We start from the raw sequence: 17,736 nt of genomic DNA on the forward strand, positions 1-17,736 counted from the left end.
TTTATCTCAGTACTAGAGTTTCAGAAAACAAGATTTTTACATCGCCAGTTGGAATTTTACAGGTAAATTCATAGCGATGTGACAGAAGACTAAAGCAGAGCTTACTCTACATGTTAAGATTGACGCTTTCACTTCAATGGAATTGGATCAGTCGACTTCCTCAGATATTTATTGCGTTCCTTTTTTTTTTTTTTTTTTTTTTTTATTGCGTTCCTTCTTGTGCGAGGGCTGGGAGCGGATGATCCAGAGCCCCCCTACTCTAAAAGAGTTTACAGTCCAGAAAGGGAAATAATTAATATACACAACTATAATACGAGGCAATGTGCAGGATCACAGGACGCTCCAAAGTGGCATGGGAACACACAGAAGGGACAGCTGATGTGGTACCTTTCACAGTGGAGACCAAAGGAGGCTGCGTGGAGAAAGTGGCGTTTGAGGGGTGACTTGAAGGGACGAATGAGTTGCAGAGATGAGCTTAATGTATCCGAAGATTTTGCTAATTAAAGGTTAAGTTCAAAGCAGTATTCTTGACGAAGTGGGTGACTGGAAATGTTTACAAGATGACAAACCGATGAAAACTGAGTAAAAATGTGGGGGAGTGTTAGTATTAATGATGTTTGATGCTAAATTAGAGACTGTAGAAGATACTCTAGATATTGATAGGATGGCTATCCAATAAAACTTTCAGTGATAATGGTGATGTTTTCTATATGCACTGTCCAACTCGGCACGCATTGGTCACGTGTGCTTATTGAGCCCCTGCAATGTGACTATTGTGGCTGAAAAAACTGCATTTTAAGTTTTATCTTATTTTAATTAATTGACATTTAAATAGCTACTGTATTGTACCACACAGGTCCAGAGCCTGCAGGAGTGAACAAAGACCCAAAAAGTAAATATTTCAGGCTTTTCAGTTACATGGTCACTGGCATGGTCTCTGTCACATATTCTTTTTTATTTGTTGTTTGTTTTGTTTTCTACAACCCATTCAAAATGTAAGAAACAAAACCACTTTTAAAGGCCTACCTGGCCCTTTAATAGCCAAAGTTTGCAGACCTCTGGGTTATTTAGACTAGTAGTAGTTCCCAAAACTTTCTTGGCTCGTGGTGCCCTTAGGTCAAAAGAAACACCTAACAGTTCCATTTATTAAGTAGTTAGGTCCAAACCACTTAAAAGGTTGTTACATAAATTTATGTCCTGACCACATAGTAGCCATCTGAAAAAAGATACTATGCATAAATTGAAGGAAAAGATAATATCTTTATTCTTAACAATCACAATTATTTACTAATTGGATATGCTTGCCTGTTGAACACTGCACAACTTCTGAAATCTTGGAATCAGATGGACTCTGCCTCCCTCATTTCCTGTACCACACTGATTAAAGTAACAGCTTTATATCATCTGCCAAAGATCCAGCTTTGCACTAATATGTTATTAACACTAATGTAATGTGAATGGGTACTATTTTGAGCTAGTAGTTCACACAGTACCTGACAGATATTGAAAATTGCTGTTTCTCTCAACATTTAAAATATCCCAGGACACCTCTGGGAGCATGCTGTAGCACCCCTGGGTTCTAGGTGCAGTTTTGGAACCAATCGATAATCAACTAATGTGGCAGTGATCAAGAGTTCAACCATAACAGCATTTTATAAATGAGGCTTAACATTGGGGATCTGGAATCTATTTCTGTTGAAGGTGGAACTTACATTATGTAATAAATAGAATATTTTTAAAAGGAGACTTTAATAATTTTTGAACCTCATCAATTAAGTGATAACTGGTCTGTAGGTTAGACAGGAATGATTCTAAATGACTGTTTCTAGCAGTGAAGGTGTATAGGTGGTCCTAATTTGTTAGTATTTAATATCTTTATCTGTAAATTTTGAGTATGTCACTGAATTTGAAAATATTCCCATATGTGGAAATGATCTTAAAGGTAACTTTAAAGAATTTCTTAATTACTGATTCAGCAAATGTTTTTGAGCTTTTGTTTTTTACAAAGCGTTGTGCTAGGTTCTCAGAATGTAACAGTGAGCGTAAGAAACACCAGCCCTGTTCTCGTAGAGCTTACTGTTGGGGCAAGGATAGTTTGGGGGATAACAGGAATAATTAATTTACATAACAGACTTAAATTACAGTGTGGAAATGCTACAAAAGAGACATACACAGTGCTACAAAGAGTGCTTTTCTTGGCTTTCTTGCCAAGAGAGAATATCAAATATAAATTCAATGACTCAGGAAAGAGTATTGTGTGTGCAGGAATAGAAATGCTAGTGTGGCTAGCATAGTGAATGAAGAAGACAGTGGCATGAGATGAAGTCTGAAATCTGAGAGGCAAACGGACCAAAGCTTGGTGAGCTTTGTAGGTCCTAGTCAAGAGTTTACACTGAATCGGGACTGTCTTTATTGTGATTTATGTTTCAGAAGATAAGTGCCTAGTATGTTGAGAAAGGACTGTAGAGGAGATAAGTGAAAGCAGGGAGGCCAGTGAGGCGGGTATTGCAGTATTCTACATGAGAGAGAATGGTAGCTTGACCTATGGTGTAGCACTGAAGATAGAAGTGAATGGATTTGGGATATATAGTGGAAATAGAACTACTAAGAGTTGATGATGGATTGGATAGAAGTGGAAATAGCTGTCATGCTTGTTTGATCTCGGAGGGAAAGTTTTCAAAGTTTCACAATTAAGTTGATGTTTGCTGTTGGTTTTTTAAATAGATACTGTTTGTTAGATTAAGGAATTTACTTTCTATTCCTAGTTTGCTAAATTTGTCTGTTCTTTTTAAACGTGAAAGAATGTTAAGGTTCATCAAATTATTTTTTAAATCGGTTGAGATGATCATATGATTTTTCCCTTTTAAATCTGTTAGTATGATAAATTGTAAAATTAGTTTTCTAATAAACCAACTGCATTTCTGGAATAAAATCAACATAACTATGATATATATCCTTTTTACAAATTGCTGGCTTCTTTTGCTATTTATTTAGGATTATTATATTTATAGTAGTAAAATTGTCGTGTAATCTTTCTTGTACTGTATTTAGCTGGGTGGAAGGCCTGGATGTTTGTGTATGTGAGATGGAGGTGGTTACAAGGAAAGAGCTTTCTTTAAATACAGAATAATTAGTTTAAAGTAGTGTAAGTGGTTGCTTTTGTGAAGGAGAAAATTGACGCTGTTTTAAAAAACCAGTCTTGTAAAATCAACTTCTTATACTGTGTGCAAAAGCTAAAATTTAAAAATATGATTTTAAGTAGATATGGGTGTTACCTGTGAACAGAAGATAAGTGCAACCAGAAGAATGGAAAAGCAGACTGAGAAAATGATGGAGGACAAAAGGAAGAGGGTTAGAGATCAAATCCTAGAAGATGCCTGTCATCCTATCTATATTGGTAGCTAGTTGAATAAATTGATACTAAAAAATAAGCAGACTTTTATTTCACTTTGAATTTCAGGTTCATTATAAAGAATCATTCCCTAATTTAACTTTTGTTATGTATGCTGAAAGCCTGTAAAATAAGATATCTGGGTGTGTGTTTTTGTTTTGCTTTTTTTGTTTTTCAATTATTGGTAAAAATCACATTGATTCTAACAGTTTAAGGATACGGTACTAATTTAGTGTTGTGGTAGACATACTGATATTGTTGAGTCAAATCTCTAGATGTTCTTTTTTTGAAATCTTTTTTTATTGAAATGGAATTTTTTTCTTACCCAGGGTTAAGGGTCTAAAGTTAAGGCATAAAGTAAAACTCAGTACACTTATGGGTAGGTAGGAATTAAGACCAGTCGAAGAAACATTAAGTTATGCCTCTTATTTCACATTTTTTCCAAGACAAACACTCACTGAGTGGAATTGTAAGTGTAATTAGCTGCACTGTCTAAAATGTTATTTTTGTGTCTTAAAATATTTGAGTACTTATAGTTGAATTTTCATAAGATAAATATACATGTTATGCAAATCCACTGTATTTTGATACTTAATTGACTTCATTTTGGGATTGAATTATCATGTAATCCATAAACTCTTCTGATAAACTAGGGTAAACTTTTAACCACTAAAATTCGTATCATCCCATTCAGTTAGTCACTGATTTTATTTTAAATATGAGGATTTTCCAGGAGTTTTGATTATAACGCTGCATAGTTAAACTCAAAATTTTTCATGTCTTATAGCCCCATAGGGTACCTTTTCCTTCCTTTTTTTTTTCTTGTCTTCCCCCAGAAAGTAATACTGAAATCACAACTCTGCTCTTAATCTCTTCAGATTGTACTTTCTCTTCCTTTTTTCTCACCTTTTCTAATACTGTGTTTGTTACAGAAAAGGTTTTCTTCAAAAATGGATGGGATGTCTTCAGAGACTAATGAAGAAAAGTAAGTTCATGCAATGCAGCTAAAAATGTTAAACTCTTTATCAGAGAAGGATACTTTTTCAACTAAGAAGATCTATTGATAACTTCTGAAATGTTTCCATTCTCTTCTAGAGAAAAGAAGCAAAATGTTACAAAGTCATAGCCCTCCTTGCCACAGCTTAATATAAACTCATCTAGAGTCAAAACTGTGAGAGGCTTTAGAGACCACATCCCATCTCTTCAATTTAAGGATGAGAAAATTGAGGCCCAAAGAAATGAAATGATTTGTCTAAAGTTGGTATCACAAACTGGTGGCCTGTTTACAGTCAGAGACAATGTTTTTTAATGTTTGAATTAGTTGCTAAATTTCAAAATCTCAAGATTTCATATAAAACTTAGATTTTCATCTTCTCTTGAAAAATCAGCTGTGGCAACACCGGGTTATATTCTTGCTTGACAACAACTAGCCTGAGTGGAGTAATGGCTATGACCTTTAGGCCAGGCAGGAACTCTCCATTATAGTCTCTACCTCACCTTTTTTTTTTTTTTTTTTTTTTTTTTTTACTTACTAAATTATGTGTTTAACCTCCATAGGTATTTGAATTTTCAAAACCTTGTCTAAAAATCACACAGTAGTAAAACCAGAGCTAGAATCTCTTGATTTATAGACCATTTATTAATTGTACCTCTATAAATATGCTAAATTATGTTGTACTGATTGTGTTTCAAGAGATATTCTTATAGTGTATAATATGTGTTTTAAAACACTCACTTCCTAAATATTGAATTTAAGGTGCTATAATATAAACTTGCTTAGTGAAAGTGATGCAAAGTGTTAAGTGAAAGTGATGACCAATTTAAAAGCATGTGAGGGATGCTATGATGGCTTTTGAAAATTCAGTCTTTTAACAATGTGTATGTAAAATTTCTTTTTCCTCTTTCAGAGACAATATAGAGAGACCTGTTAGAAGACGACATTCCTCAGTAAGAAAGACTTGTTAAAGTTAATTGTTAACCGTTTTTGAATGATGACTCTATAGCACAGTAATTTTTACTGTGGCATCACCATTCTACCCCCTATTGTTCTCTAGATAAAGACTCAAATATTTAAACTGGTTACACAATTCTATAAATACACTAAAATTTGTATTTGATTAATTTCATGAACTGTATGCTATATAAATTATACTTCTATAAAGCTATTTAAAAATATATTTAAACTGGTGTAAACACTGTAGCAAGACACAAAAATCCAACTTAAACTGATTTAACCACAGAATTTATTGGGTTACGAACTTGAAAAATCCAAAGATAGGAATCACTTTAGGCATGACTTAGTGACCAGGGGTTCTAGTAGTATCATCAGTACAAGGATTCCCTTTCACTTTTTCTGCTCTTGACTGCTTCCTCTGAGTAATCTCCATTATTAGACAGGCTCTCCGTGCTTACTACGGTATATCTAGCCCTCTCAACTTTCAGGTTCAAGTCTACAGGAAAAACAGTGTCTTATTTCTTGAAGATAAAAAAACCAAACAACTCTAATATTGTGATAGCGTAGTATGGTGTCAGATGGTTGCTGGACTTATCATGGTGATCACTTCTTTAGGTGTATAAATGTTGAATAACTATGGTGTACCCCTGAAACTAATATAATATTTTATGTTAGCTATATTTTTAAGTAAAAAATCTTAAAAAAAACAAACAACCCTCAGGATTAATCATTTTGGCTTGATTATCTTGATATAGGTCCAGTCCTCATTCCTGAACCAATCACTATTGCTGAGAGAATATCAGATTTTTCTAGACCAGGGCTACATGTTTTACCCTAAGTTGGGATGCTGCTTCACCCAGACCACATGGGATGAGAGTTGGCAAAATAATAGGAAAGATGGGCATGGAGGGAAGGGAATAGATAACAAATATTTAAATAAGCCACAAAATATAGCTCTGAACAATATGAATTTGAGGAGTTTTAGAGGTTTTTACACAAATTTTAGCATCTCTAACTTTCTACTCTTGGTATAACTTGAAATAAACTGATAATAAATATGCCATATTTTCTTGAATAATTCTCTTCTAGATTTTGAAACCCTCAAGGAGCCCTCTTCAGGACCTCAAAAATGGGAATGAAATAGTTCAGGTAAGTTTTTAGTGCAAATGCTTTCTAGATCACTATTTTCAGTGATATCTTTAATAGGAACTTTATTAGACATATGAAGAGAGAACATCTTAAATGATTCTCAGTTGAATACGTGCTAGTTAGCATCCCAGGACCTTCAGGTTAAAATCCAAACACTTGAGTAAGCTGGCACTCATGATTTTTAACCTCTGTTTACTTTCCAGCCTTCTTTCTTGCCACTCTCATACATGTATCTCTCCATTCGGAATTGCTTACTATTCCCTAAACAAAACATGAACTGTCAAGCCTCAATGGCTAGTCCTTCATTCTGTTTTCTCCTACCATTTTATTAAAAATTTTTTTCAAACATACTGAAAAGTAGAAAGAAATTTATAGTGAATGTTCATGAAGTCATCACCTAGATTCTACAATTAATATTTTATCATACTTTATCATAAACCTGTATCCCTCTTTATTTAGTAATTCCTATTTATCTTTCAAGAATCAGCTTTGGAATCACTTGTCTCAAAAAATCATTTCTCAATACCTTTTATTGTAATTATTTACTAATGTAAAGTCATATAATTTTGAGTGCTTTACTTTGGCTTCTTTTTCTATTTCTCAAATACATCAAGCTTTTTCCTGGGTAAGGGCCTCTGCACACATTTCCCTAGAATGTTTCCCTCTACCCAACTCTTCATCTGACTACTAACCAATCCTTCAGGTTTCAACTTAAATGTACTTCCTCAAAGAAATCTTTCCTGATTCTCAGGCTAAACCAGTTTTTTTGTATAATTTTCTTTCATACCACTCATCATACTTTGAGTTTTATATTTGTATGGATTTTTTGTTTTAATATCTGTCTCACCATTAATCCCCAGTAGAGTAGGGACTGTAATTTTTTTAACTACTATTTTTCCATCACTCAGCCCAAGAGCTGGTGTGTGCATATTTTAAAAAAACTTTTAATGAAATTTGAATGATTTAAATGACAGATTCATAGACTCAAAGGACTTTAAAATGAACAGTAATCTTGAATCTAGCTTCTTCATTTTATAGATGAGAAATATGAGGTCCAAAGAGGTTAAATGTCTAAGCTCACACAGCTAGTTATTGGCAGACTTCCAACTGGAGCTCGAATCTCCTAATTTCTAGCTCAGTGCTCTTTTCCATATACCACACAAATTTGTTTTTCTTTTTTTAGTAAGAAATATACTAATATTTGGATCTGAGGATACTGTTGAAGAGCAGTAGAAAGCCCCAGCCATTGAAGACTTGAAATATTCTAGCAATTTCCCTTCCTATCTCTTCTGACAGAACTAGTCAAAATTAGTTTACAAAGACTGCTGTAGGTCAAGAAAGAAGTGGATGTAAGTACGTTTGGAGGAATGCAGACCTAGTGTGTGTAAGGCCACATTGTCTCGATCTACCATGACTTCCAGAATATTGAGGAGAGTGGAGTTTGCATTTTGAAGATCAGTTCTGAGGGAACTGACGTAGCTGAAAAGTTGCTTGTCACACATGCCTTTTTATCCTTCATGCTGAATACTTCACTTTAGATCTTCAGAGACTTAGGTAAATAAGGCTTTTCTAGAGTAAAAAGCATTGCATTAAAGTTGTTAAAAAGAAATATGTTAGTCTCTTTTAGTCCCAGTATTTACTATGTCAGTGTTATTGTCATATTAAGCTTGAGGCAACCTATAGCATCTGTTAGGGTCTTAACAGAGTAGATGAACATTCCTGATTCTTTGTTATAATTAAAATTATGTTCAGGTATTCAGAATTAATACAGCAAAATTCTTTGGATTTTGCTTGTTTCTCTGTCTTGCTTTTTGTGTTTGGTATCTATGTGAGAAAAATGTTTGTTCTTGTTACAGGTATGAGGGAAAATAAAAATAGTGTATTATAATGAAAGATGCTCAACACCACTAATCATTAGGGAAATGCAAATCAAAACCACAATAAGATGTCACTTCATACCCATTAGAATGACTACTATCAAACAAATAGAAAATAACAAATGTTGGCTAGGATATGGAGTAATTGGAACCTTTGTGCACTGTTGTGGGAATGTAAAATGGTGCAGCTGCTATGGAAAACAGTATGGTGGTTCCTCAAAAAATTAAAATAGAATTACCATATGATCCTGCAATTCCACTTCTGGGTATGTACCCAAAGGATTGAAAACAGGGTCTTGAAGAGATGAACACCTCTGTTCATAGCAGCATTATTTACAGTAGTCAAATGGCAGAAGCAACCCAGTGTCCATTGATTGATGAATGGATAAACAAAATGTATCAATGGAATATTATCCAGCCTTAATAAAAAGGGAAATTAAGGCACATATCACAGCACGGATGAACCTTGAGGCCATTATGCTAGGTGAAATAAACCAGGCACAAAAAGACAAATACTTTATGATTCCACTTATGAAGTACATAGACTAGTCAAATTCATAGAGACAGAAAATAGAATGGTGGTTACAGAAAGGTTATGGGCGAATGGGGAGTTGTTTAGTGGCTATAGAGTTCAACTTTGCAAGATGAAAAACAATTTTGGAGATTGGCTGCATAACAAAGTAGATATACTTAACACTACAGAACTGTACCTTTAAAAATGGTAGAGATGTTTTAATACTTTAGGCTAAGTGAAATAAGCCAGTTACAGAAGGACAAATACTGCATAATTCCACTTACATGAGGTATTTAAAATAGTCAAACTCATAGAAGCAGAGAGCAGAAGAGTAGCAGTTGCCAGGGGCTGAGAGGAGGTGAAAATAGAGAGTTGCTAGTCAATGGGTATAAAGTTTGCTATGCAAGATGAATATGTTCTAGGTATCTATCTGTACAACACTGTGCCTACAGTTAATAATACTGTATTATACCTTTAAAAAATCTGTTGAGGGTAGCTCTCTTGTAAAGTGTTCTTACCATAAGAAAATAAAAATAAAACATTTTAAAAATGGTTAAGATGGTAAATTTTATTTATGTTTATTTTACTACAATTACAATTTTTTTAAATCTTAAAAATAGTAGTAAGATTACCATAACAGGCACTTGCTTTGTCCCAGTCTTTCATCTTAATAGCAAAATAACTATTCATTTAAAACAGAAAAGGTAAGGGGCAATACGTAATCACCTTCTTTAAAAATATGTTGTTTGTGTCAGTATGCTTATTATCACTTGCATTGAAAATTATATTCATGTTAAGTGCTTCTACAATGATATATTTTGGAGAATCAAATTAATAATCAAGATAATATCAAATTAATTTAGAATAAGACTTGGTCTGTCTATAGTACTCTGGAAACCTAATTTGCAGTGGTTTCATTAAGAATCATACCATATATTCTTTGTCCTTAGGAGCCCAATGCTTTGAGAAACAAGAAAAGCTCTCGTCGAGTCAGCTTTGCAGATACTATAAAGTAAGTAGAAGGGAGAAATAATTTTAAAATTACAGGTAATGCTTTTTTGTGTGTCAAACCAAATATGTTGTTACTAACATTCTCTGATAACTGGTGTTTCAATAATAAGAATTAGAAAATTGTTATTTAAAAGGTTGTTATTCAGCGTTATGCTTAAAAGAGAAAGCATTCCCTCTAAAGTAAGGAACAAAACAACTAAGTTTTATCAGTGTTAATTTAACTTTGTATTGAAGGTGCTAATCCACAAAAGTAAACTAGAGAAAGAAATTGGAGTTATAAAAATCGGAAAGATGGGATTAAATCTATTGTGTTTTGCAGATTGTATATTAGGAAAATCCAAGAATATCAATTGAAATACCTCTACAGGCATACAATAAGTAGCAGGATATAAAATTAACATACAGAAATCAATATTACTATCTATATATAAATAATCAGAAAAAATATAAATGTATTTCTAGGTTTTGTTGATGTAAATATGATAAAAGCATATAAAGAATAAAACATTACTGAGGGATACTAAAGAATAATGTACAAATGAAGACAACAACTTCTGAATAAAAATATTCAACATCATAAAGATATCACTTCTCCCTAAGTTAATTTATTGATTTAATGTAATTCTTATATGTAGTGTTTTCATGATTATTTTCTCGATGTTCGGCAGTATATTTGTATTTCCTCATTGATTCAAGAGTTGTTTAATAGAGAATTTTAAAATAAGTGTTAAGGATGTTTTGTTGTCATTTACTTTTAGTTATATTGTAGTCAGAAAATGTTAATCTTACATTACTTTGATTTCTATTAAAGTTTTTTTGGTAATCTTACATAATCATTTTTGTGGGTTTTTTTGGTAAATGACAGAATGTTTTTATTTCCTCTGAAGGTCCATAGATATTTAAAAAGAAGATATATTTTGTGTTTTAGAGTGTAGAGTTTGATACATATCAGTTATATCTACCTTGTACCTTGTTATTTGGGTCTTCCATACTCTTACTTAATTTTAGTCACTTTAATCTGTCATGACGTATGAGAGAGGTTAATTGATACTGCATCTCACTCTATTTCTCTTTATATCTCCAATAGTTTTTCTTTATGAATGTTGATTCTGTGTTCATTGGTACATCATTGTTATATCTTTATTCAGAATTGCATTTTCTAGCATTATAAAATATTTATCTTTGTTTATTACTTTTTGACCCAAATTCTACCTAGACTGCTATTACGACGTCTGTCTCTGCTATATTTTTGTTGTCATTTGCCTGATATACCTTTGTGTATTGTTTGACCATGTATGAGCAATAGTAAAATTAGTTTGTTTACTCTCCCCCAACCCAATTTTAGTCAATAATATACCTTTGTACTATTAAATATGTTTAAACTTCAATTAAAACTTCATTGTTTTAAAAATGAAATATTGCCATTTGGGACAACATAGATGATTTGGAGAGTAGTATGCTAAGTGAAATGAGTCAGATGGTAAAGGACAAGAACCTTATGACTTCACTCATGTGGGATATAAAACAAATCAACAAACAAAACAAAAGCAAGCTCATAGATACAGACAACAGAATAGTCAGTTACCAGGGGTGAGGGGAGGACAAAGAGGGTACAGGGGTCACATATTTGGTGCTGGAATGAGACTAGATTTCTGGTGGTGAGCACACAATAGAGTATACAGACGTATCATAAAGATGTCCACCTGGAAAAAAAACTCCTTTGTTTTATATGTTATTCTTTGACAGTTATAATAGATGAAGTAATTAGCATGCTTCTACCTCTCATCTCTGCCCATCATTCCCTTCCCAATTTTTTTAGTTGTATCATCTCTATCTCTGTTTCTGTCAGTATTTGACATTAGGGTATAGATTGCATTTGTCTTAGTTCTGTAATATATGGTATTTATGTTTACATCAGTTCCTTTGCTATAGTTGCCCTAATTATCTCCTGGTTGGCTGAAATTTGTTCTCATTGTTTCCCCAAGAAGGGCTCTTTGAAACAATATTCCCTGAATTGTTGGGTGCTCAAAACTACTATGGATAGCCTTTATACCTGAAGAAGAAAGCTTACCTGGATAGAGAATCTTCAGTTTACATTTTATTTCCTTAAGGAACTTGTTAATGTGATTCTGTTGTCTTCTGGCGTTGAATGTTTCTATGAACAAGTCTAAGGAGTGCATGATTTTTTTTTTCATAAAATGATTGGCAGGCTGCTTAACAGATTTTTTTGTTTCTTTATCCTTGAGGTTTATTGACTCTACTAGGATACATATCCATTTTGACTGTTTTATGTCTTGAATCTTGAATTGACTTTTAAATGTTTTTCTCTATTCCATTATTTTAGATTTCTTTAGGGACTCAATAATTTATAAACACAAATTAGGATTATATTCATTACTTTTCTTCTTGTATACATTATTTTCTTTACTAATTCCTTTTATTTTCTTTCATTTTTTTCATTTAAAAAAATTTCTCTATGTTCTTTACCATATTTTCCAGTGTTTATACACCTATATCCCTTCTAGTTTTGCCTTAATTCTGTGATTATATTTTCTTTTCTTTTCTTTTTTTTAAATAATTGTATTGGGGAATATTAAGGAATAGTGTGTTTCTCCAGGGCCCATCAGCTTCAAGTTGTTGTCCTTCGCTGGCCTATGTGGGAATTGAACCGGCAACCCTGTTGGTCAGAGCTCACACTCTAACCAACTGAGCCATCTGGCACCCTCCTTCTGCTTCTTTCATGAGTTTTATGTTTCATTTCCTGCTGTCTTTTTATCTCTTCCTTGAGTTCTTGTATTTCACCTTTCATTTCTGTTCTTCATAGAGATGGTTGCTTTGTTATACTTTTTAAATCCATAGCCAATTGTGTATATACAATTTTCATCTGCTCTGGAACAACATTATTCTGATGACTTTTTCTTATGTTAGTAAATTGTTATGCTTTTCCTCCTTTTAGTCTTATGGTGTCTTTTTAGATTCTGTGCTTTTTACTCATCATTGAATGGGTCAGTTTTTCCTCAACCAGTTATATTCAAGACATTTCTGTAAAGGGTGCAAGGGGTATGGTGGTTTTCCAAGATAGCTGTTTTTCTGTAAACAAAGGCTCTCTTTTTTAGCTATCATAAAGACAGACTACTTAATATCAGCTGCTTCAAGTTTTATTTTCTGTGTACTTCAGACTGCTTCAACTTGGCTTTTTGTGAGGTGAGCTCCTAGGTCAATTTAACCTTGAATTTAAGTATTTTAGGATGAAAACTTATTAATAGGCACAGAGTAGCCCATGGCAGCACACAACACACAGCTATCTTTGATAGCTTCTTTGCTTTATGGTATAACTAGATTTTTGTGTTCCTTTTGTACATTATCTGCCCTGGACCTAGAATCGGCCATGTTTCCAAGGAGCGGACTGATTTTTTTCTAGTAGGAAATGGCATTTAGAAACCAGTCTGGATGCTATAGGTTCTCCTCACTATTAAATTAGTCATTGTTTGTAGATCATTCTTCTTGATGGGTATAGTTGTCTTTTTCTTCTGACTTGTTAAATTTTTTAACTATTAGGAATATCAGTCCTTTTCCATCCACATTGCAATTTTTTTTTAACCTGTTTTAATCTTCCTTATTGGGTATTTTCCTGTATAAATGTTTTAAATTTTTATATGGTCAAATCTGCCAAATTTTTGTTTCTGGTTTCCAGATTTGTTTAAATTATCAAATGCCAAATTACTTTTTTTTAAGTCCTCTGTATTTTCTTCTGGTCTCTTTATAGGTTCATTTTATTTAACTTATCTAGAATTTATTTTGGTGTTAATGAGTAAGATGGAACAATCAAGCTGATTTTTCTTATTGCTACTGTTTTTATTTTTAAATCCATGTTTTCCATAAAGTTAGAAGGAGCAGATCAGATGTCATTTTTATAATATTTTCTCGATTTTAAAAACATTTGTTCCTTCCTAGAAACAACTTCTAAGAAACCCTTTCCCCTCTTAGATTTTAAAAACCTGATAGTATGTGCTTCAAGGTGCCTTTCTTTTGAATTCTCTCTCACAAAAAGCTCTGTCGTCTCAATAATCATGTTGAAATGATCATTTTAATATAGGAAGATCACCTGTCTCATAATTGAAAGTGGGTTTATTTATGTGAAATTTGATTTATTATCAATAGCTAATATTATTGAATATTTACAGTGTGACAGGCACTATGTTACTATATGCATTTATTACTCATTGAATCCTAACAACCATATCTCATTTTATTGATAAGGAAACTGAGGTAACTTGCTCAGGTTCCCATACCTATTAAGGGTTAGAGCTCATACTTTGGACTATCCCACATCAATAATTCTTAATTATCACATTATGATGTCTTCTATTATGTTTTCCACATTGTTGGTATTTTCTTTTTCCTCTAGTACCCTTATTATTTATGGAATTAGATGTATTATATTTTCTAGACCTGATTGGTATTGCAATGCTTCTGTTCTTTCTGTTTTCGTTTTTCATATTTCCTCTGGTTATTGATGCTTACTTGGCTTATTCTATTTCTTCTGTTTGTTTCGTAATGAATTTGGCTAATTAAAAACTTCTTCAGTCAACAGTGAACTTTTGAGACAAGAAGGGATGCCTGGGATAAGTTTCTTTTCCTATCTGTCCATATAATACATTTAGATATATAAGAATATTCATCTTCCTTTCAACATGGGCCTGGCAGATGGCTTCCACAAAAAAGGGTGGCGAGAAGAAGGGCTGTTCTGCCACCAGCGAGGTAATGACCAGAGAATACACCATCAACATTCACAAGTGCATCCATGGAGTGGGTTTCAAGAAGCAAGCCCCTTGGGCACTCAGAGAGATCCAGAAATTTGCCATGAAGAAGATGGGAACTCCAGATGTGCGCATGGACACCAGTCTCAACAAAGCTGTCTGGGCCAACGGAAAAGGAATGTCCCATACCATATCCGGGTGTCGTTATCCAGAAAACATAATGAGGATGAAGATTCACCAAATAAGCTCTATACATTGGTTACCTATATACCTGTCACTACTTTCAAAAATCTACAAACAGTTAATGTGGATGAGAACTAACTGCTGATTGTCAAAGTTATAAAACTGCCTTTGGAAAAAAGAAAAAAGAAAGAAAATTCAGCAACTTCTATTCAAATTTGTGTTTTGTATGATAGAATGTTAAAATTAGAGGATGTCATCTAAACTTTTCTTTTTTAAGATGAGAAGATTAAAGCCAGCAAAGTGATAGGACTTTCACAAGATAATACAGGTTAATGACAGAGCCACAATTATAATACAGGTCTCCTGATTTTCAGTCTACTGGTTTTTTACACTGGTCTTGACTTTCCCAAATACTGTTAAACCTACGCCATCTTTTCCTTTCCTTAGAAATAATCTATTTACTATATTTACTTTTCTAAAATGGCTCTGGAATATCAAAAGGAATTTCAGATTCAAAACCATAAAAAAAAACCTGGAACAAGTTCTGGCTTGTTACTAAATAGCCCGTAGGTCAAGTCTTTTAACTTATCAGAGCATCAGTTTTCTCTTCTTTTAGGATGGAAATAATAGTCTTCACATATCTCATAGTGTTATATCATGGCCAGGATAAGATAGCGTATGTTATCACAGAAAGCATCAGTTTGAGTAATATTAAACAATGTATATAAGTAGTGTTTCAAAAAGATATTCTTAAAAAAAAAGATATTCTTTGTTCAAATAGACTAATTGAAAAACAGTCGGGGGGGTAGGTTGAAGAGGGTAAAGGTGGTGATGGGTAAAGGTGGTGATCTGTGGTGATGGAAGGAGACTAAACTTTGGGTGACGAGCACGCAATGCAATATAGAGATGATGTACTTGTATTGTAATATTGTACATTTGAAACATAATCTTATTCACCAGTGTCACCCCAATAGATTTAATTTAAAAAAAGAAAAAGCCACAGGTTTCTAGATATAGAAACAAGTACAGTAAAATAGAGAAAACAAGTATAGTAAGACCTATCTTAAAATTCCACCTAACTGAGTCATTAGAATAACCTATATTTTCCATTCCCTGTGTAAAATGTACTGATACTTACAGTACACTGAATACTGCCATGTCCATAAATTTCATATCCTGAGAGTTGATTGGTTGACTTACCAAGGTGTGTTTATCTTGTTTATATAGTTGAAGTTGTAATTAAATAATCTAATATTACATAAACGGATGAAAATGAGCTGAAAGACAAAGATAGTTGTTTCTATGAAAATTGTATTGAATGGTTAGGGAAGAGTTTATAAAAGTGAATTTATTTTTAAAAATGCTGTCAAATTTGGTATGAGTGAGACAACATAGAAGATAGGGAAATCAGTAATAAATATTAAGAAGGATTCTGTGTTAATATTGCTTTAAAGTTTCTCTATAAACTTTATAAATACACTAAAATTATACCAGTAGATCCACACTCAGAGTAAAGACAAATTAATATTAGGAGATTTTCAAATTAAAATCCAATTTAAAAAGTGGTTAAGGTATGTATGGATCAGATATGATTTCTTACTTTAAAATGTGTTTTTTGATTAATTGACCAACTACTGATCCTGCTCATATTGAATAAAAAGGCTTCTATTTATTGTTCTATTGTAAGTAATTTGAAGAAAAGTTGTTTTAAGTACAGCTTTGAAGTTACAAGCTCAGGTTTTGAAGGCAGGCATATTTGGGTTTGCATTTTGGCTCTGCCACTTGTCAGTTATATGATCTTGGTAGTTACTTAGCCTTTATATCTGTATCATCTGTAAAATAATATGGTAATTGTTATAATTATTAAAAATGCACATAAAGAACATAGCACAGCTTTTTCGCAACAGGTTTCCTCCAGAACACAGGTGTAGTGAAAACCACCACTAAATCTAACCCAAAATGGGAAAGGAAAAGGCACACATCAACATTGTTCTCATTGGACACGCAGATTCCGGCAAGTCTACCAGTACTGGGCATCTGACCTACAAATGTGGTGGGATCAACAAAAGAACCATCGAAAAATTTGAGAAGGAGGCTGCTGAGATGGGAAAGGGCTCCTTCAAGTATGCCTGGGTCTTGGATAAACTGAAAGCTGAACGTGAATGTGTGCTCACCACTGGTAGCTCCCTGTGGAAATTCTAGACCAGCAAGTATTATGTGATCATCTTTGATTTCCCAGGACAGAGACTTTATCAAAAACATGATTACAGGCACATCTCAAGCTGACTTGCTGTCCTGATTGCTTCTGCTGGTCTTGGTGAATGTGAAGCAGGTGTCTCCAAGAATGGGCAGACCTGTGAGCATGCCCTTCTGTCTTACACACTGGGTGTGAAACAACTAATTGTTGGTGTTAACAAAATGGATTCCACTGAGCCGCCCTACAGCCAGAAGAGATACGAGGAAATTGTTCAGGAAGTCAGCACCTACAGTAAGAAAATTGGCTGCAACCCTGACAGAAGCATTTGTGCCAATTTCTGGTTGGAATGGTGACATGTGAGAGCCAGGTGCTAACATGCCTTGGTTCAAGGGATGGAAAGTCACCTGTAAAGATGGCATGCCTATGGAATCACGCTGCTTGAAGCTCTGGATTGCATCCTGCCACCAACTCGTCCAACTGACAAATCTTAGCATCTGCCCCTCCAGGACGTCTGCAAAATTGGTGGTATCGGTACTGTCCCAGTGGCCCAAGTGGAGACTGATGTTCTCAAACCCGGCATCCTGGTCACCTTTGCTGCAGTCAGCGTTTCAATTGAAGTAAAGTGTGTTGAAATGTACCATGAAGCTTTGAGTGAAGCTCTTCCGGGGGGACAATGTGGGCTTCAATGTCAAGAATGTGT

The 17,736-nt window shown here is 33.8% G+C and overlaps 1 protein-coding gene and 1 pseudogene across 2 annotated transcripts in view; both read left to right on the plus strand.

Annotated features, from left to right (window-relative positions):
• KNL1 (kinetochore scaffold 1) overlaps nucleotides 1-17,736 on the plus strand; it is a 50,962-nt gene that overhangs the window by 703 nt on the left and 32,523 nt on the right. The window contains exons 3-6 of the mRNA XM_081047256.1: nucleotides 4,324-4,376; nucleotides 5,299-5,338; nucleotides 6,435-6,494; nucleotides 9,836-9,897. Coding sequence (XP_080903382.1) covers nucleotides 4,342-4,376; nucleotides 5,299-5,338; nucleotides 6,435-6,494; nucleotides 9,836-9,897 — 197 coding nt within the window. The 5' untranslated portion in view covers nucleotides 4,324-4,341. The remainder of the gene's footprint in view (nucleotides 1-4,323; nucleotides 4,377-5,298; nucleotides 5,339-6,434; nucleotides 6,495-9,835; nucleotides 9,898-17,736) is intronic.
• LOC308497083 (large ribosomal subunit protein eL31-like) lies at nucleotides 14,604-14,977 on the plus strand (annotated as a pseudogene). The gene has a single exon. The product of its transcript is annotated as a large ribosomal subunit protein eL31-like (transcript).

This window comes from Rhinolophus hipposideros, assembly GCF_964194185.1.
Source record: "Rhinolophus hipposideros genome assembly, chromosome: 5".
Lineage (NCBI taxonomy): Eukaryota > Metazoa > Chordata > Mammalia > Chiroptera > Rhinolophidae > Rhinolophus > Rhinolophus hipposideros.